The sequence below is a fragment of the Epinephelus fuscoguttatus genome, linkage group LG12 (assembly GCF_011397635.1).
Source record: "Epinephelus fuscoguttatus linkage group LG12, E.fuscoguttatus.final_Chr_v1".
In the NCBI taxonomy this organism is placed as follows: Eukaryota; Metazoa; Chordata; class Actinopteri; order Perciformes; family Serranidae; genus Epinephelus; species Epinephelus fuscoguttatus.
In genome coordinates this window covers 709,953-731,241 of record NC_064763.1, presented here as the reverse complement: position 1 = coordinate 731,241, position 21,289 = coordinate 709,953, and the positions used below count along the sequence as shown (strand labels likewise).

Below are 21,289 nucleotides of genomic sequence, written 5' to 3'. Positions count from 1 at the left end.
CTGCAACCCCTGACCTAACTCCAACAGGAAGCGCGCTGTCGTTATTTGAATGTAAGATGGCGTTTTTCACAAATTCTGTCGATCAAAAATTATTTGCTCCTACACCGTTTATCATAACTGCTTCAAACTTGCACAAATTACAGCTCTACCCCTGCTGAACATTACTTGTGAAGGACTTTGTCATAACTTGAACGGTTTGGATTTTAGAAGCGTTAGAAGGTGCAGGACACAACTCCTCATGATGATCTCTGGAAGAAAAGATGAGGGCCAACACACTGTAAACTTGTGATTAAGGTGACATTTTTCAGGCCATAGACATACAAGCTTTATATGTTTGCGTTCAGAACAAATTTATCTATCTGGTGATGTTTTCAGATTGAAGATGGGACCCACGGTTTGGCATCTGGAAGGATTTGTTTGAGAAAGTTTCAAGCCATTCTGCTCTGTGTCTGAGCTGCATGCAGTCCTTAATTAGCATAACAATCTTCACTCTGACAGTCTGTGTGTCAGAGTGAAGTGTGTATGTGTGTGGTCACACACACATGAGGTTTTAAATTACTTTAAAATGACCTTAAAAGTATTTCCATGTATTTTATCAATTTTATGTCTCTGAACCCAAGAGACTGACCTGGAGGGTTGCAGTAAATCACCTCATTTCAAGTACAAGTCAGTAACAGTGTTACAAACATCAGGAAAGAATATACATCTTTGAGGAAATGTTACATTCAACAACACAGTAGTCTCATCAAACACCTTTCTTTGATGTAATTGACAGAAAAATTAAATGTAGTCTTTTTGATGCATACAACATTATGTATACTTCGTGCGATCTGTAACTCCCTCTGCCAAAAACAGGAAGTATGTAAACATGTGAGATATGTCAAAATGTCAGCAAACACTCTCTCTCTCCCTCCCTGTCCCCCCATCTCTCTGTCTCGTGTCCTGTTACTGCATGTCACTAACTCGGCCATACAGTAACTCGGCCTCTTCTCCAGAGCCTTTGTGCTCCAGTGTCTCGCAGGTTGACTTCTATCACAGCGGTGCCTGGATAGTGTGATGTGTGAGGAATTTTCGAAATATAAGCTCACAATACCTTCAAAAGCACCCTTTACATGTGACATTGAGCTTGACAATGATTGCATACATTAGTTGTATACCAAGCTTTTAACAGATGAAGAGGTTTTAAATTATTGTAAAAATAACCATAAATGTATTTCCATTTATTTGCACTAATTTGATTTCTCTTAATTCAAGTGATTGACGTGGAGGTTAGAGCAAATTACATAATTTCAAGTGCAAGTCAATCATAGGAAAGAATCTATTTCTTTGAGGAAATGATATATGAAAAATTACAAGCTATTTTGTTTAATAACTGATGAGTCTTTGTAAAAATCATTGTCTTTTGTTATTCACTGTCCTTTATAATTCATGATTTTTCCATGGTAATGTTCTGGTATTGTGTTAAAATTTTGTTTGTAGTTATGCATTGTTGTATTTGCAGTATAATGTTTACATAGCAAACCAGAGTGAAGTGTGTGTGTGTGTGTGTGTGTGTGTGTGTGTGTGTGTGTGTGGTCACACAGACATGACAGTATAACATTTACCAAACTCATTCCTAAAACTCTGAAAGAAATGCCTGATACCAAAAACCTGTAAATACAAGATGTCCTGGTGAAAGTCTTTTAACTCATGAAGAATGGGAATATATGTAGTCCTGCTCACTTTCTCCACTGACATTAACTAGTATATATTTGTGTGTGATTGCTGCACCTAGATCCTCAAAGCAGCCAGTTCACATCACTCAAACTTTCACTAGGTCACATGAATTCAAATGAATATGTATGTGTTGTTTGATCATCACACATGTCAAAGTTTCATTAGGTCACATGGCTTATGTCTACAGCTTTCAAAATATACGCTCACACCACCTTCATAAGAACCCTTTACAGTTTTTAAAATTGAGTTTTACTTATGATTCTGGCTATTGTGGTACAACATGTGGGAAGTATATATTAATATCTGATGGTATACATATGACAATAATCATATGTCTATAATAGCAGTAGAAGTATGGCACACACAGACAGACACAGACACACACAGATACACAGAGACACACACACACACACACACACACACACACACATACAGGCATACATGGTTTAAGAGACCAATTTTGCAGATTCTTGCATGGCAGTGGTTTATGAGACCACACCTAACGCAACATCTGGTGAACTTAAAAGACGTATCAAAAAATTGTATTTTATCTGCAGAACACAAATCTGACTTCAAAATCATCAGTTCTCTTTTAGAAAAATATGTGACATATCGCAGGCTTACGGGGTCAGACAAATAGTGGTCTGCGAGACCAACAGTGTTTATGAGGCCTGTTTACATATAACACACAAACACAGACCAGGTAATGGTATGAGAGGACTGACCAACATTACAAGGTCTGTTTACATATAACACACAAACACAGACCAGGTAATGGTATGAGAGGACTGACACACATTACAAGGTCTGTTTACATATAACACACATACACAGACCAGGTAATGGTATGAGAGGACTGACACACATTACAAGGTCTGTTTACACATAACACACAAACACAGACCAGGTAATGGTATGAGAGGACTGACACACATTACAAGGTCTGTTTACATATAACATACATACACAGACCAGGTAATGGTATGAGAGGACTGACACACATTACAAGGTCTACAAGAATACAATACTATATTTAATGTCTTAAAAACCCTTTTAAAGACCCACTCCAATCATCCTTTTTAGCTATTTTCATTTGCAGTTGTCTCTAAATTGTTGTTATGAAGTTTTTAGCCAAAATAACAAAACCTGTGCCACTTTCCAAGACTTTCCTTCTGCAGAGCGCCAGTTGCTCATTAGCAATGCGCCTCTGAGTCGTGGGCAGAGGCGGTGCTGCTGCTCTGCACCCTCCCCCTCACACACCACATCTCAACCGAGGAAAATAAAAAAAAATAAGTTAGTAGCAAGGTTAGCATATTTTACAAGTCAAAGCAATCTGATCCCTGCATCCGATGCTCTCTGCTGCTGTCCCCCTCGCAGGAGCCTTCTGCCTGCCAACTGCCAGCCTGCTCTGGCTGCTGAGCAGCGAGCAACCAAAACTGCAAGCTTTGGTTGCTGTAGAAGTCAGTTCAAAGATTACATGCAAACCTGCAAGTTTTTAGTATCACATAAAAAACTTACTCTTCAGGTTAAGAGAATAGACAAATAAATCTGGGTTAGATTAATAATTGGATCACAAATTAATGAATGAATGACAACCATTACTTCTTCAATGTGAGAGAAACCACAGAGACACAGTCGGTACATGTAGCGTTAGACGCCAATCTGTTGTTGATCTTTTGTTTACTCTAAGCAGCACGTGTTAGGAATTTTCCATCATTAATATGCACTGGGTCAAACTAGGCTTTGCAGTCATGACAAGGCCACCCCAAACCTTGGGTTTAGACACTGTCTCCTTGAGATAGTGGTAAGCAGTGATTCTGCTCCTTTTGGGGAAAACAGGAGGCATTCTAATAGCATTGCTATAGCAGCCAAGGCCAGATATGTGTTTGACTGTTTTCCCTGAACAGGGTACAGGTAACTGGAATCAGAGGTTTGATATTATGTTGGATGGAGAACAAAGGTCCTGAGTGGCATCTAAGCAATGTTTTGTCTATAGACCAGTAGACCAAATTCTGTATATTGTAGATGTGTTGGATCTGCCCATATTTGGGCATGACTCAAACCTATGGCATTATCTGTGTGGTTTCCCCAGAGGACAGACACTTCAGAATTGAAAGGAACATCAGAACATAACATAATAAACCTTTTCAACGCAAGACATCCTGGACTCCTGTCTACTCTCTGCACTGATGTATGGGGCTGCATGATTAAAATCTCTAACAACACGTAAAGTAATAGTAATCGTGCTTCTTAAATGGCTTGTTTATTATTGTTTCTGGAAGCTGATAATGCAGTAAATGTATTTTTCCTTTATGATTTAAGGTTATCAACCTGACCCTGAACCTCCTTCTGAATTAACAAAATTAATTCAGAAAGGAAAAGGAAAAGAAACTGAGTTGTCTGCGCGTCATCTGTTGTTTTCTAGGCCTTTCAAGTTTGGCATGTTGAGGAAGAGTACGAAACTTGACAAACACAAGCTGTTGTATGACACCATAGATATATTCTAAAAAGACAACATAAAAAATGGAGTGCAAATGCAGCAGTTGTTGGTGTTGGAGCCTTACTCACCCATAAAAATGTGGTAGACGTTAGAGGTGCTCCTATCAGGATTTTTTGGGCCGATAACTGATACCGCTCACAGGGTCTATTTGAAGCCTGAATTTTTGTGTAGCATTACATATTGATGTAACTATTCTTAAGAACATTAACTATCACAATTAAGAGATTTCAATTTCAATTCATTTATTTCAACGGGACAATGTGCAACATTGAACATATTAAAAAAAAAACATTATTGCACCCAATTGCAGCCAGAGGCTGATTTACATTGGCTGTCCCCCTGCCAGATGATACCGGCAACTTCCTTAAAAACATTCAAAACATTACACTTAATAATATATAACGATCATGAATTGATAACTATTTATTGCTTATTAGCTGCACAGATTGCTTCTTCATTGTTCTTCAGTGTGGATGACAGTTTTGGCGCTTAAAAGTCAGCCCCTTGTTTCTCACAAAGTCTCTAATGTTTTGGCATGTTCTATTTTTCAGTGCTGGCTGTTCACATTCTTTGCAAACCAAACACTCCTTCATTGATGCCAAATGGCCTTTAACTATGTGAGACTTGAAATGTCTCAGCACAGCATTTTCCTCTGCTTTGGTCCATGGTCTTCGTGTTGTGCCTTTGCGTACTGAAAACAAACAAGATGACATAATTGTTTGTTAGTATGGCTGAGTACATGTTTCATCCAGATATAAACAATGACTAACCATGAGAATTAATGGGAGTTTTGTTTGCCACTCACAGAGTAAGAGGCGGCTGTGCCAGCTGTTTACTAATTGTAATAAATGATGATGTACTTCCTGTATGCGTACGCCTGTAATCTGTAAAACTGTTTCTACTGCAAAAGGCTGCATATTTCGTTTATCAATATGTTGACTTTTCCACCTACTCCCACCGTAAAAACTTTCTAGCGATATTTCAAGTTTTTTTTCAAATTTCCAGCGTTTCCATTCAGATTTTTTCATGTGCAAATTGAACATACAAACCCCACTTCTCTGTTTGTCTCTGTTCGTCTCTCTGTCCTTACATGTTGATCTGATGATGATGACCTTTCTCTATAGGCCTAGAAACTCCTGAAGGTTATGCACCGGATATTATAAACTTGATACGTATTAAAATTCAACTTGATCATACCATTATGTACAGGAAGGAGTCCGTCTGTGTCAGGAGTGTCCATGTCTGAAAAATGTGTAACAGGAGAGCATAGTAGATGCATTTTATTAAATAGTATCTCTTGTTCAATTTTGTAATGCAATTTGTTGAACATTATTTACAGTTGGTTATTCTTTCTGTAAATATGTTCGTCATTATTGAGGACAAGAAACCTGGCCCAGAGAGCAGGTTCAATAAACACTAATTGCCAACATCAGTTAGCTCAATGAAAGCAGAAATAGATCAGACAGGTTTAAATTGTATTGACACCTCATATCCTGATCCAAGAAAAGTTTCAGGGTTCTAGTGATTTTCAGTCAAAGATGTGTCTTTAGATGTCTGTTTCACATTTATCTGTAGCCTTTAAAGAGGTATGTCATGGCCATTTCCACTGTTCATCGTTTATTCTTGGTGTCTGCTTAAATAGATTTATATGCTTCAATGTTCCAAAACGACATTATTTGTATTATACTGTACATTTTACATTGAACTCTAATCAGCCTCTGTCTGAGAAAATCTGTTTCTCTTATCAGATCACACTTAAATCGGACCATTAACACACAGGTTGTTTCTGATTCTGCCCTGACACTTCAAGACATTGGCCATGTTTCCCAGAGTCGCTCTTAGCTTAAGAAGAGCTTTCACTAAGTAGGAAATAGGAATAGGAAACAAATGGTGTGTCATATGACTATATTTGTGCTTGTTTAACTGTCCTGAGACATTTTTCATTTTTAGGGGGTGCTGTTGCCCCCGCCGGCGGGGCTCTCAGGCTTATTAAGATCCTTATTAAGGATTTATTAAGAGGGTTCTTAAGTCCTTAAGAACAATCGAATCCAGTAAACGCGGCCATTGTAAAGTGGCCAGGATCTACACAGGATTAAAAATTAAATGATAGAATGGTTAATAAATTAATCAATGGAGAGTATCTAGAGCTAGTTTCAGTAGTATGTACTATGTGTACCAACATGCTAGATCACATTCAAAATACATACCGTTGGTTCACGAGGACAATCCACCTCTGCTTCTTTATCAATGGTTTGTTCCTCCTCACTCTCATCTTCATCATCATCTGTGACATCTGGACAATTAATGGGAAAGTATTTTAATTTGGTTATAAAACAAATTAAAAACGTTACACCATACATCAGTGTCCCAGTGTCAACAGACAATGAATAGATTTTAATTTGAATTCCGTGTGTAATATCTGAATGTCGGAGCGTTATGTCAATGTTACTTTGGTAACTGACTCAGAATGAAAGTGATCTCTGTTTCTGGATCAAGTCAGTTTTCATTGAACACACTTTCTGGAATACACCAATACATCACCATTTCATTCACCATGATGATTAAATCTAAGTTTCAATGAATAAATAATAAATTCAATCAGTGCCCACACATCCTATACTGCTTTATACTGCTATATTTTACATACTGCCTGTCCAACATATAGACTCATAGATGCTGTGTTGCCCAGTGAATTGTACATTAATGTCACCACCACATTGGACCAAGCAAGACTGGCCTGTAAATAAACACAGGTAAACAGAGAAGCTGGGGTTTTCTGGATAGAAAGCACTACAACATTTACATTTCTCATTTGATCTCAATGAGTCCACCATGTAAAAAAAAATAAAATCTGACCTGTTTCACCCATTTATGACATAGGCTCATGTTGATGGGCAGATGTAAAATACGATCAGGATGTCTGCACTGGGCTATTATTTTGAAAATTTACTGGATGCAGACGCACCGCATTTTATCAGTCTAATGTCAGTGCCATGGACTACATATATCATTACCATAGTTTACATGTGTCAGGTCCACAACTACATGTACCAGAAATTGTCATTGTAACTCTGTATATTCAGTGATTGTTGATTGCTTTGTACACACATATGAATGTGCATCTGTCCGTCCTGGGAGAGGAATCCTCCTCTGTTGCTCTTCCTGAAGTTTCTTCCAAATGTTTTTCCTGTTAAATGGTTTTTGGTTTTTTTTGTAGGAGTTTTTCCTTATCCGAGATGGGGTCTAAGGACAGAAGATGACGTCCCTGTACAGACTATAAAGCCCCCGGATACCAATTGTGATTTTGGCCAATATAAATAAAATGATTGACACACTATGCGTTTATGCATCTGGTTTCCTGTCCAGCTCAATCTGCTCTGTGCAGCTTGACAGGTTCGGCAGAAATAGACAGATTCTAAATAATAGGAGACATCAGATAGATCATAATTTTTCTACTCCACATATTACAAACCTTTGAATATGAAAACATAGTTCGATTAAGTTCATTATGTCTTCACAGCTTGATTATCACTGAACAGTGTTCTTTACCTTACAGTGATTGGAAAAAAAAAAACAAAAATGAATTCAGGTGAGGAAAATAAGTGTTACAGTGCTTTTTATCCAGAAAAATCACAGTTCCTGTTTACTTGTGTTATCTTTCCCAGAACTACAGTGGGTAAGGAAAGTATTCGGACCCCGTTAAATTTTTCACTATTTGTTAAAGGGATAGTTTTGGTTTTTTGACATGAAGTTGTATGACATCCTCACCCTCAGTGTCGTGCATCAACAGTGACTTTTCCCCCACTGTGTCCTGTGAGCAGAGTTCTGTCCTGGTTTTGGTGTTGAAGTAAGTAATTCCGGCTAGTTTGCTGGGGTCACAAAGACGAAGCGTTTCCAGATCACAAAACAATGTGTTCAAAAGGGTAACACATTTGCATCACAAAACCGGTGTCCTGAAAAAAAGTCAGACCTCACAACTTTGTCAGATGGAGTTGTAACGGGCAGAGAGAGAAAGGAGAGATAGAGAAGCGGTGCGAGCTGAAGTTGGACCCACAGCTGTAGCTGCGAGGTGGAGTGAATGATGAATGGTGGTGCTACAGCTGTGGGTCCAACTTCAGCTCGCACCGCTTCTCTGTCTCTCCTCTTTCTCTCATCACTTGTTTCATAGTCAGACATGTTAACTTTAACTATTTGTTAACTATTTCAGCTCATTTGCTCGGGGATGGAAGTCATCATCTCAATGACTCCCATCCCCGAGCAAATGAGCTTCAGCACATGCCATCAGGCCATAGAATCAGAGTCCCAGGGTCAAAGACCACACGTTAAACCATGACCAGTGAGCTTGATTTTCTGCCCATGTCTCTGTCCTGTGCTGGGTTGAGTGTCCCCTTGTCTTTGTTTTTGTCTTTGTGTTGTTGTTTTCTTGTTTTTGTCTCAAATGTTTTATTTTCTGTAGATGTTTTGTCCTGCTACAAAACAAGTTTATCTACGGGTATTAAAGCGAAACGCTCGCCAAAATGCAACCAAGGCTTTATTTGTGATTGAATATGAGTCAAACCTTCGGGTTAATGCATAATTATGACGAAAGAGGCACTTTTAAGATTTACCATAGTTTCATTTTCAGGCACGATAATTTTGAATGGGAGCGCTTGGGGGCACAGATACGATGGCATCAAAATCGCTATTTTTAGTAGGGATGGGTAGCACAAGCAAGAACAGTATTCAAAAATCATGGTAACTATTCGACGATTTTTCGAATAATCGCCCCCCTCCCCCTCCCCTCCCGGAGCCACGCACACAGAGATCCATTCATCATTACGGCCGGGCTCCACCGGCTGCAAAGCGTCACATCAGCGTAGCGTCGCGGCGTATTCATTTGGGCTCCACTGACTGCGTACGGAAGCGACACGTAGAGAAGCCAGCAGGGTTGTTTACCGTTTGCAGAGCCGAGAGGCTGCATGAAATGTTAAAGCATTTTCCACCTAAGTTATTACATATATTTGAGTTATCTACAAGTTTACTGTACTGTTTGTCATCTACTCGCTTTCAAATGTCCACCATGGACATTTACACAATGTCATGGATAAACATGGGTAAATGCATGAAAAAAAGTCATCACATATCACCTCTGATAATGGTTTATTCATTTAAAAACACATTGTGCTCGTTTAGCACACTATTTCATGTAGTTTTTATCCGCTGGAGGGTCGCGTAGGGGAGCGTAGCATGACAAAAATAGAAGAGCCGCATAAATTAGAGAGATGTCGTGCGACAGACGGAGGTTGTCGCGCCGCTCCCGTTGCCGGTGGAGCCGCTGTAATCGATTAACAGGGGGGCGAGCTGCTACGGGACTCGCGCTGCTGACGTGCCCAGCCGTACGGTCCCTCGCCGCCTCCTGCGTGCCTCGCTCTCAAATGACTGTGCATACTTGTTGTAGACTTGTGATACGCAAGCTTTGCCTCACAGAGTTTGCACTGCACCTCATTTTCATTTATTTTGTTGAAGTTGTTCCACACGGAACTTTTTGATGACTGTAGTAGTCTCTGCATGTTTCTCCTGTTTGTAGAAGAGCATCAAACTAGCTGGTAGCCCATCTCACACCGCTGTAGCAATCCTATACTGCCCTCGTGCGGTTAGGAGCTGAATTGCATGTCAAATAAGGGGGGGAAATAAGACAGCGAACAGTAATAGTCGCATTAAAAAAAAATAAATAAATAAAAAAATCGATTTTTCAAAAAAAAAAACACTATTCGAAAATTCGAAAATCGTGACCCATCCCTAATTTTTAGAACACCAAGAAGGCTTTACACAACATGAAACTTTGCCCGTAGCTTCACCAGGGTCTCTACACATGAACACAAGCATTGAGAACATTGTTTGTGTACACAGAGTTTATGAAAAAGGTTTTTGAACTGCTCACGTTAGCTGCTGCATCTCCAGCATGCGGCTGTCATGGCAGGCAAAAAGTGTCGATCCCTGAGTGCGACCTGACAGGCACGCTTGAGGAGCGGTTCACCATTGCTCTCCTGCCTGAGCAAAGTTTCATGTTGTGTCGAGCCTTCTTAGTGTTCTAAAAATAGCGATTTTGATGCCATAGTATAGTAGAGAGAAAATAGTGCCAAGTGATTGTGAGGTCTGACTTTTTTCAGGACACTGGTTTTGTGATGCAAATGTGTTACTCTTTGAACACATTGTTTTATGAAGCAAAACGCTTTATCTTTGTGACCCCAGCAAACTAGCCAGAATTACTTAGGCTACTTCAACACCAAAACCAGGACAGAACTCTGCTCACAGGACGCAGTGGGAGAAAAGACACTGAAGGTGAGGATGTCATAAAACTTCATATCAAAAAATGAGATGGTTCTACACCTTCATCAGAGTCCAGCTGTGTTGAATTTCTGTCTAAATAAGGCCTTACAGCCCATCAGAGCAAAAATGAGATCCATGAGCTCAAAAGAACTGCCCCAAGAGCTCCTAGACAGAGTTGTAGAAAGGCACAGATATGGACAAGCTAGAAACAAAAATTGCATTCTGATATGGAAGAAGTTCAGGTCAACCAGGACTAGCCGTCCAGCCAAACTCAACAGTTGGGGGAGAAGAACCTTGGTGAGAGAGGTAACTAAGAACCTAAAGATGACTGTGACTGAGCTCCAGAGATCTTGTGTGGAGATGGAGAAAGTTCCAGACCGACAACCACTGTTGCAGCTCTGCACCAAAACTGGGCTCTATGACAGAGTGGACCAATGAAAGCTTCTCCTCAGTGAAAGACAAATAAAAAGGCTGCACAGAGTTACTCACAGCCTGGGAGTCCTTCAGGTGTGTTTTTGAAAACCCTAACCCGCCTTTCATGTGGTCTGAAACTTTCTCCATCTCCACACAGGATCTCTGGAACTCAGTCAGAGTGATCTTTGGGTTCTTAGCTACCTCTCTCACCAAGGCTCTTCTCCCCAGTTGTTCAGTTTGTCTGGACGGTCAGCTGTAGGAAGAGTACTGGTTGACCCAAACATCTTCCATATCAGAATTATGGAGACCACTGAGCTCTTAGAAACAATAAATGCAGCAGATTTTTTTTCTAGCCTTGTCCAGATCTGTGTCTTGCTACAGCTCTTCTTCAGCTCTTTTGACCTCATGGATCTCATTTTTGTTCTGATATGCACTATGAGCTGTAAGGCCATATTTAGACAAGTGTGTTCATTCAAAATCATGTCCAAACCAATTAATTCAAGACAGCTGGACTGTGATGAAGCTGTAGAACCATCTCAAAGCTGAACAAAAGAAATGGACGGCACCTGAATGACCTTCATAAGTATGACAGCAAAGTTACGTATTTACTCAAGTATTTACTTGATAGGTTAATTAATTACTTACTATTAAACTACAAGATTCACAAAGGCACGGTCGATAAAACTCCAGTGACGAAGCCCTCTGTAAAATGTTACCCATGAAGATCCCGTAAAACCAAGATTTCTTTAAACACATACATATAGCCCTTTAAGTCTGCATTTTACATGAAGAACATACACATTTAATTACCTTCAATTTCGTCAAGAGATTTTCCTTTGAGTTCATGCATCTTTCCCTTTCCAGTGCAAGGAGCAACTTGGAGATTTTTGCACTTTGTATGGTAGGGTCTGACAGGCGGTAGAACTGTCTATGTACTGATATATCGTGCCCCATGAAATCAGCAAGCTGATCTAGTTCGTTGCTCTTCAAGTTCAGGATTTGTGATGTGGTCGCTATGTCTTTGCGCAGTTGAGTTGATCGTAGATACTCTGGCCTCTTGGCACCACACTCATCTGCGAGCTGTCTGAGACACTGATGTCCTCTGTAGTAAGTCAGACAATTTGGTACAGCAAACAAGTATTCATTTTGGTCTGGGACACCACATTCCTTCCTCTTCTCAATCAAAAGGTTGAGTGCATTTACCATCTCAGGTGTCAGCAGCACTGCTACCTTTCTGTCCCTTTTTCCTTTCAGTTCAACACGCTCAAAATAGTTGCAGAGTTTCTTTTCAGACTCTGACAGCCCCAGTTCATCAAGGGTGTTCGTTTCTTTGTTTCTTTCCAGAAAATTCCTCAGTTTTATCTTTGAAACCTCCCCAACACGTCTTCTATTGAAGAGGACAATCTTGGTCAATGCAGCTTTTGCAAGGCTGGAGTAGTTCTGCACTGTTGTGTCCTTCGTCAATGCAGCAGTTGCTGATTCAGCAGTTTTGTCAAGATGCTTGTTAAATTTTGTCACATCATCAGTGAGCGGTAATTTGGCTGCTTTGTTATATTTCAAGTCACTAATGGTGCTTAAGGCACAGTGGGATATGTACTCCGACCACTTTGCAGTATATAGCTTCTGAAAAGCTTTTGAGGATTTAATCAAGTTGTCATCTCCAGCCATAAGAGCATGACAATGAATGATGTCACTCACTTTCAACAGTGAGTGTCCAATTTTAAGTGCAAGGCTTGGAGTTTTGTAACAGTTCTTATCTTTATCAAATCCTGCTGTTTCTTTTACTGCTTCAATTACTTCCATGAAATTTCCTGGTTTTATGGCATCCTCTAAGGTTAGGATTGAAGACCTTTTGCGGATGGTTTGCAGGAATCTTCCCAGCTGACGGATTTTTTGGCGGATATAATCATGTTTTGAAGGGTCATGTCCATGTTTTCTGAAAAGGGTGTCAGCATACCGAAGAAGGCAGAAGTCATTACGAATAACACTTGCAATGTCATCGTCCATGCATACGGCTTAACATTTTAAGCACCCCGTCATTAACTGTGCTTGAACATGCTGACTGGATTGCAGATGCTAGGCCAAGCACCCTTTTTCTTCCTTGATGTTCCTGTTCCTCTGCTTTGGAGGAGCACCTTTTCATATGTCTCCATAGTTCCGGTCGCAAAAACATACCCTTACAATGGATACAATATTCATATTTTTTACATTCAACCTTCTTAGCTTTGCGCTTCACTTTAAGCTGACCACTTCCTTTTTTCAGTACATCTCTGTTGTACTCGAAGTTTCCCCTGTTGCGAAGATTCTCTAGGAGCTTCTTCCTAGTTGCTGAGCCTGCTGGGAGACTGAGGGCATATGCTATATCAGAATTGTCTTTTATGTGAGTTTTGAAATGCCGCGCTATTTTGAAATGAAAATCCTTGCAAATGAAGCAGAAATTTTGTCCTGCTCTTACAACACTGGTTGAAGGTACTGTGTTGGTGCAAGATTGTCCAATGTCAAGGGTGTCATCTGTGACAGTACAGTTCATAGAAGTATCCATTAGTGATTCTTCAGCAACCTGGCATGTTGAATTCGCCAAGCCTTTTATTGGTTCCTCATCTTCTGTGTCACTTTCTGAGCCTGGAACGTATTCTGGATCACACACATCATCCGATGCCTCCTCTTCACTGAAGTCACTTTCATTCTGATTAAAATACAAGGAAAACAAAAGAAAACATAAGGCATACATAACACCTGCAATAAGCACTACATGACAATCAACAAGCAACTGGACCTCACATGCTTCTCATTGTGCTTGTATAAACCACTACTGAGCGCACACACACACAAACTAGGACTGTTCGATGTTTAAAAATTCAATTTCGATTATTTTTATTATCATTTTAACAACAAAAGACAAAGAAATTATTTCACATAAGTTGATCAAAGTGGTCAAATTAGAGAGTGGAAGTGGCAGCAGTCTAGGAACCACAAATCTTGTAGAAATGCCCTGTGTGGACTATAGCAGCGATTGTAACTGCTGAGAACATGGCTAATTAATTAAGCTCATACTCTGCTGGTTCACTTTAATTTTTGTTCTGTTTGTTCGCTGGCTTTTATTTTGAAATGTTGTTTCCAGACAGGAAGACACTGTTATGAGGTTGCAGTAACCTACTGTAACATGTCAGAGAGTGTCAAACTCCACACCTCTCCTCTCCTGTTATTTTAGATATTATAAATTACAGTATTAGATGAACCCAGGGCACATGGCTACAGAACATTATGGTGCATCGGTGGGGATGTTTACATCATTATAGCTGTATAGTTATAGTTCTGTGTGGACAGCGCTTAACAAAGTTGTGGTTGTAAACATACTACAACTATGAGTAGGAGGGGGGAGACATTAGCGGAGCAGATGGAGCCGTGTTGTCCACCTCGTTTTAAACAGCGGTACACAAGTAAAAGTACGACAACGTTCAATTTAATAACAATGAATTGAAGTCAAGTGTAAACAAGCCGGTAGATATGTTAGCGGTGGTCAGTCGCTGAAGTAATTAAGCGGTTGCTCAAGTAGTTGAAGAGAAAATCTCGATTTAGCGATTTCATTTTATCAACATTATCATAACTAAAAAAATTGATTTACGATGTATAACCGATTTATCGAACAGCAGTAAAACAAACACACACACGCAAGTCTTTGTGCTAAAGTATTGCTTCTCACTGCTGTCCTCATATATCAAACAATGGCCTCAAACACTATGAGTAGGCTTACACACAAAACACACCAGGGTTATAGGACCATACCAAATCATAAGTCATATACAAAGGCAGAAAGTGAGCATCATTTCAGGTCATGTGAATGCATTTCCTGTGCGTAAAGCTACACCGACAAAAGTACTGACAAACCTCTTCAGGAAGCACTGTGGAGGAGAGGAATGGTGTGTGGCCTGTAGACGGAGACACGACTGGTGTGTGACTTGTGGCTGGAGAGAGGACTGGTGTGTGGAGAACAGGTTTCTCGACAGTAGTTGGAGCCATAGGCTGATGGAGAGGCAAAAAGGGAAAACCAGAGGAGAATGAAAGAGGAGACATGGCAGTTATTTCAAAAACATCTGCTGCTGAAATACTGAATTTGACATTGAGCTGACATATCAAATTTCCGCCCGCAAGAAATTATATATTAGGATGCACCGAATATTCGTAACCGAATATATTCGGCCGAATATTGCAAAAACACACATTCGGTATTCGTGGAATAAGTTAAAAGCAAGGCAGAATAATAGCGCGTGTTTTGATAACGCAATCAAACAGCGCCCGTGACGGGTGGAGTAAAATGTCGGCAGTGTGGCGATCCGTCACACGGGCGCTGATTTGCAACTAAAAATAGTTTTGAGCGAGCAAAATAGGCTTAAATCATTCAGCACGCTGTGCGAGCAGCCTACAGATTTCAACCAGCAGCAGAAACCAAAGGCGAATCCCACAGGTTGTGGGTTGAACGGGGGTCACAGACACAGACAGTAATGTATTCCTGTCAAATACGGCGGCCATCAGCTTACCACGACAGAGAAGTCGGCTCCAATAATATCCTCTTCTTGGCGTGTGGACTGCCGAAAAGTACCTGATCAGCCGAGCCAGCCGCACTCAGGTATGTGTCGTGGCAGAGGAGAAACGAGCCGTTCACGGCCCACAAACCTCAGCGCACTTTAGGGACTGTTCTTTACTTATGAATGGGAGGAGGGTGGCTGGTTGATTCTTATTTTATTTATTTATTTTATTTTGATCCCCCCTATGTTAATCACTTATTGATGCTGTTTTTGAAGTATGAATAAGTCAGTAAGTAATTTATTCCATTGAAATATCATTGATGTATTATAGAAAAGTGATTTATCTTTTATAAATGACAAAAGGCACATCTGCCTCATTTTCGCTGTGGTATCGTGATACTACTCAGAACCATGATATTTTCACTGGTATCGTACAGTGGGTCCCAATATTGGTACCGTGACAACACTAATCTGGAGGGCAGTGTCAGAAATTAGCAAGGGCCACAGGCCATTTGGCCCGCAATTTATCCAAGAATGCCCCCAAAAGCCATGTTCCGGGGGCCAAAATTGCCCCCCAAGTTTTCGAAACAACTGTATGTATTTATATTTTTAACGGTATTAAAATCTGACATTAAAGTATAATTTTATTTTCATTAAATTAATTTACCGTCACGTCTACAACTCATTTCCCAGACATAATCAACGAGATTGCACTGATTACGTGAGAGTAATCTGACAGAGAAGGGGAGGGGGCTTTGCTGTACCATAAATTTAAATTAACCATTTCTTGGGAGATCTGTGTCTACACAATGTCAAATTAATGAAAAATTAAGGTAGAATGAATGTTAAATTTTAAATTATCTTACTTCCAGGATTGCATCTAAGGAATTTATAGTAATTTGGCCTTTTTAACAGTAAAAGGAACTGTAATGTGGTGAAACATTAGTACTGCTATCAGTAGATTAATGGTTAAATCATCACATTTAAACTGGTTGAATTATAGGAAATCTGAGTGATATTTTGCAACCATAACTTTATGTAACCCATTATTTGTTTCATTTATAGTGGTTTCTACTGAAGAGTGAAGACACTATCTTAGTTGGTTTTGCTTTTCATGTGCTTACTGTTAGAACATAATTACAATTTTTTGATGGCCCCCAAACATTTTGAAAATGCCCCCATTTTTTAGACCGTGGGGGCCAAAACTGCCCCCAAAATATTTTGTTAATTTCATACCCTGCTGGAGGGGGTTCATCTGCAAAAACTAATGAAAAACTAAACAATATTCGGTATTTGGCCAAGCGTTTAATATTATTCGGTTTCGGCTTCAGCCACAAATTTTCATTTCGGTGCATCCCTATTATATAACATATGCATATATATATATATATATATATATATATATATATATGTTATATCCCTATCAGAGAGAGGACGGACAGAGGACAGAGAGAGGACAGAGAAGACAGAGAGAGGACGAAGAGAGGACAGAGAGGGGACAGAGAGGGGACAGAGAGAGGACGGACAGAGGACAGAGAGGAGACAGAGAGAGGATGGAGAGGAGACAGAAGAGACAGAGGACAGAGAGAGGACGGACAGAAGACAGAGAGGAGACACAGAGGAGACAGAGAGAGAACAGAGAACATGGCTAATTAATTAAGCTCATACTCTGCTGGTTCACTTTAATTTTTGTTCTGTTTGTTCGCTGGCTTTTATTTTGAAATGTTGTTTCCAGACAGGAAGACACTGTTATGAGGTTACAGTAACCTACTGTAACATGTCAGAGTGTCAAACTCCACACCTCTCCTCTCCTGTTATTTTAGATATTATAAATTACAGTATTAGATGAACCCAGGGCACATGGCTACAGAACATTATGGTGCATCGGTGGGGATGTTTACATCATTATAGCTGTATAGTTATAGTTCTGTGTGGACAGCGCTTAACAAAGTTGTGGTTGTAAACATACTACAACTATGAGTAGGAGGGGGGAGACATTAGCGGAGCAGATGGAGCCGTGTTGTCCACCTCGTGTTAAACAGCGGTACACAAGTAAAAGTACGACAACGTTCAATTTAATAACAATGAATTGAAGTCAAGTGTAAACAAGCCGGTAGATACGTTAGCGGTGGTCAGTCGCTGAAGTAATTAAGCGGTTGCTCAAGTAGTTGAAGAGAAAATCTCGATTTAGCGATTTCATTTTATCAACATTATCATAACTAAAAAATTTGATTTACGATGTATAACCGATTTATCGAACAGCAGTAAAACAAACACACACACGCAAGTCTTTGTGCTAAAGTATTGCTTCTCACTGCTGTCCTCATATATCAAACAATGGCCTCAAACACTATGAGTAGGCTTACACACAAAACACACCAGGGTTATAGGACCATACCAAATCATAAGTCATATACAAAGGCAGAAAGTGAGCATCATTTCAGGTCATGTGAATGCATTTCCTGTGCGTAAAGCTACACCGACAAAAGTACTGACAAACCTCTTCAGGAAGCACTGTGGAGGAGAGGAATGGTGTGTGGCCTGTAGACGGAGACACGACTGGTGTGTGGCCTGTAGACGGAGACACAACTGGTGTGTGGCCTGTAGACGGAGACATGACTGGTGTGTGACTTGTGGCTGGAGAGAGGACTGGTGTGTGGAGAACAGGTTTCTCGACTGTTGGAGCCATAGGCTGATGGAGAGGCAAAAAGGGAAAACCAGAGGAGAATGAAAGAGGGAGACATGGCAGTTATTTCAATGTAAAACATCTGCTGCTGAAATACTGAATTTGATGATTCGAGACAATGAATATAATTTCCAGAAAGTGAACATCACTGATTCACTGTTGGTATGTAACACTTCAACAGTTAACACTGAGGCTTCAAAGCTGTGTTTCATAAGATCTACCAACTCACACACATCAAATATTATCTGAACATATTTGGCTAGAACTTCTACTGAGCAGACTCACAATGTTTACATTTTGCTCAAAGATGAAAACCTTGTGAAATGTGATCCTATAACTGCTCGTAATTGAACTGCAAGTTTTGTGCTTAACACATAATGACAAGTCACTGCTGATGCTGCCATTACATCTTTGGTGTAGTGGACTGCTAGGATTTTTCACCTTTCTGATGTGTTCAAAGTTCATACAATTTCAAATTTAATTTGTGTTTTGTTTTAAAATCAAAATGGAGGTATCAGCATCTGTCAGAGTCCCTAATTACCATATATGCCACTTTTACCATGACCGCAGAATTATTTTGGTGACATCAGTTTGAGAATGAATTTTGTTACCTTCCCTGTTAACACCAAATCTACCCATGACACACAATACACTATTTGAACTAACACTTTAAACGTTTTGGAAAAGCATTTCAATAAATATATGTTTATGCCAGTTCTTAGTGCTAATGTAGGTGTAGGTGGTATGAAAACCTTATGAATACTGCTTCCAGTAAAGGGTTACCAAAATAACTACTTACCGAAGTCTTTTGTCTTTTGTCTTTGGAGTGAAAGCAGTATGTATGCCATACAGTGGTACAAACTGTTAAAACAACAAAATACTAAGGTTAGCATTAATGTTGTAATGCTTCACAAAATTGTGTTGTTTTTTTTTTTACTTAAAAGGTGCATTGCAGAAGATTCTAAAAATGGTTGTTTTCAGCGCCACTAGTAATGTCAAGTGAACTGTTGCTCTCTCTCACCGTACGTGCTCATAGCATGAGTGACATTCAGACAGATTTCACTAGAGAAAACGTTTTTTGTGCTTATGTGGCCTTTGTGTTGGACTCGTGATGGATGTCACAATGAACCTACAAAGACATGTACAGCACGTCAGTGCTGCTGCCGGGGAAAACAGGAGGAATTTGGCGCATTCCACGCAGAGACCCGTGGCCAGGTACATCCACTCAACACCATGGATCCCTCCTCGTGATGCTGCACAACAGCGTGTTGAACAGCAGGTAGACAGCATCGCTGGGATGGATCTGTGGTGTGTGGCGGTGGCTGGCCACCTCGCTCAGGTCTTGGGATGAAGCTCGCCAAACCCCAGCCTCTACTGTGCTGCTACCGCTACTGCTGTAAACATTGTCGAAATCTCGCAGGATCACCCGGTGTTGCTAGTAGACCACTAGTTATTTTTCCTCAGTGCATCACGCAACATTTTGACAATGTTTACAGCAGTAGCAGCAGAGAAAACCATCAGGTAAGTGTTATTTTAATAAACTCCTGGTATACTTACAAACTTTCCAATGCATCGTTTTATGAGTACAGACCATATTTGTACTACTGTAGAAGTTCGATACCATTCTGGGCTTTTCTCCAGAAATGTACTTTAACTAGCATGTACAACATCTGCTGCCTTCATCCTGCAATGTGGGCCACCTGTTTTTTCACAGAATCAATAGCCTGACTCATTGAACCCGACACTGCTATTATTTTGAACAGCCTAATATCTGATTTCTTCACTTTTCTGTAAAATAATAACAAAGTTCATGGTTTTTTCCTTCATTTCTTGATTTGGAAAAGAATGTGCAATGTTCCTAAAGCATGTTCATGTGTGAATCTTACAACTATGATGAGGAGTTTAAGCTTTATTCACTTTTTTAAACACACTGCTATTATTTTGAAAACAAGTGTAAGTTTGTCGACCATGAGAAATGTCTTTCTACAAGCAAACACAGTGTACATGTGTAATGCAACATGTCGATCTTAGAATTTTTATACAAACCTTCACATCTTAGCCCCCACCACTTCAATGAAGAAAATGGCCCACGGCAAAGTGAGCATTTTTCAAATGAGCCCAAGTTCTCTTTCACGACATGATGTGTCTTGCAATCTAAAAGAAAAAACACATATTGAAATTTATCGTGTGAATACAGATTTGAATTTTTTACTTAGATAACTTCCTCTAGGTGGCTGAAACCTAGCCTTGCAATGCCAGCTCAAATCCTGTGAACTCACATTCGGTTTTACTTCAAGATATTAGTCTGGAAAGAAACACATACAAGCAGCTTAGATCTGACAAGAACTCCAATCAGCATATCACCAGGTTTAAAAAAAAAATCCCCACATTTATAAACTATTTAGAATGTTTTTTTCTCTGGGATGTTGTTTTGACAAATTTTAGTTTAATTTGAATGTGAATTTGAATGTTATTAATTGATATCCTGGGGGGATATCGGGCCTGTCTTGAGGTAGCACCGCTGTGTTAAGCAGCGTCAACAGCTGATCCCCAGTGTAAACGATAGCGTCATGGCTGTTCACGGACTCCCCAGACACGGCTATAATAAGCATGAAAAACAGTAGTAAGGCCAAAGCAGACACAAAGTCACTAGTGTCCATAGTGCAAATAAATCAAATCCACCTAATAAATCCTAAGAAAAGTAAGATAAAAGTTCGAGGAGAAAGAAAAAAAAGAAGAAAACAATGGCTTTGTTAATTCTTACCCCTATCTCTCTTCCTCATTCCTCCTGAATTCTCTTGCTTTCTTCTCTTCCTTCCTCTCTGTTCTTCAAAAGCTTAAATAGATTATAATGAAAATGAAAACAATTGGATTGTGTAAATGAAGGATACACACACCAACTTGTATGGTATCCCCTCAACTGACTCACTACTTATAATAAGGTTTTGCCTGGTATATCCTTCCTCTATTATGTTTTATATAAAGATTTCTTACCATCATTGCAACTGCCTGGCCTCTTGGCTTGCTGCTGTGATCCAACCATCTTTCCATGTGGAAAAATAAAGCAAAACCACAATTAAACACACAAAGGTCACACAGCCATAACCAAAACATCAGTCAATTGGGCAGCCATAGAGT

At 39.9% G+C, this 21,289-nt stretch overlaps 1 protein-coding gene across 1 annotated transcript; it reads right to left on the bottom strand.

Moving 5' to 3' along the window:
* Positions 1 to 11,857: 11,857 nt before the first annotated feature.
* On the bottom strand, positions 11,858 to 21,194 carry LOC125898561 (uncharacterized). Its single transcript, XM_049592397.1, has 7 exons — positions 21,146 to 21,194; positions 20,916 to 20,987; positions 20,198 to 20,305; positions 18,951 to 19,012; positions 17,966 to 18,157; positions 14,828 to 14,962; positions 11,858 to 13,625 (listed from the first exon to the last, which is right to left on the bottom strand). Exons 1-7 carry the CDS (start codon positions 21,192 to 21,194, stop codon positions 12,936 to 12,938), a joined length of 1,308 nt encoding a protein of 435 aa, XP_049448354.1. The 3' UTR covers positions 11,858 to 12,935.
* Positions 21,195 to 21,289: the final 95 nt, after the last annotated feature.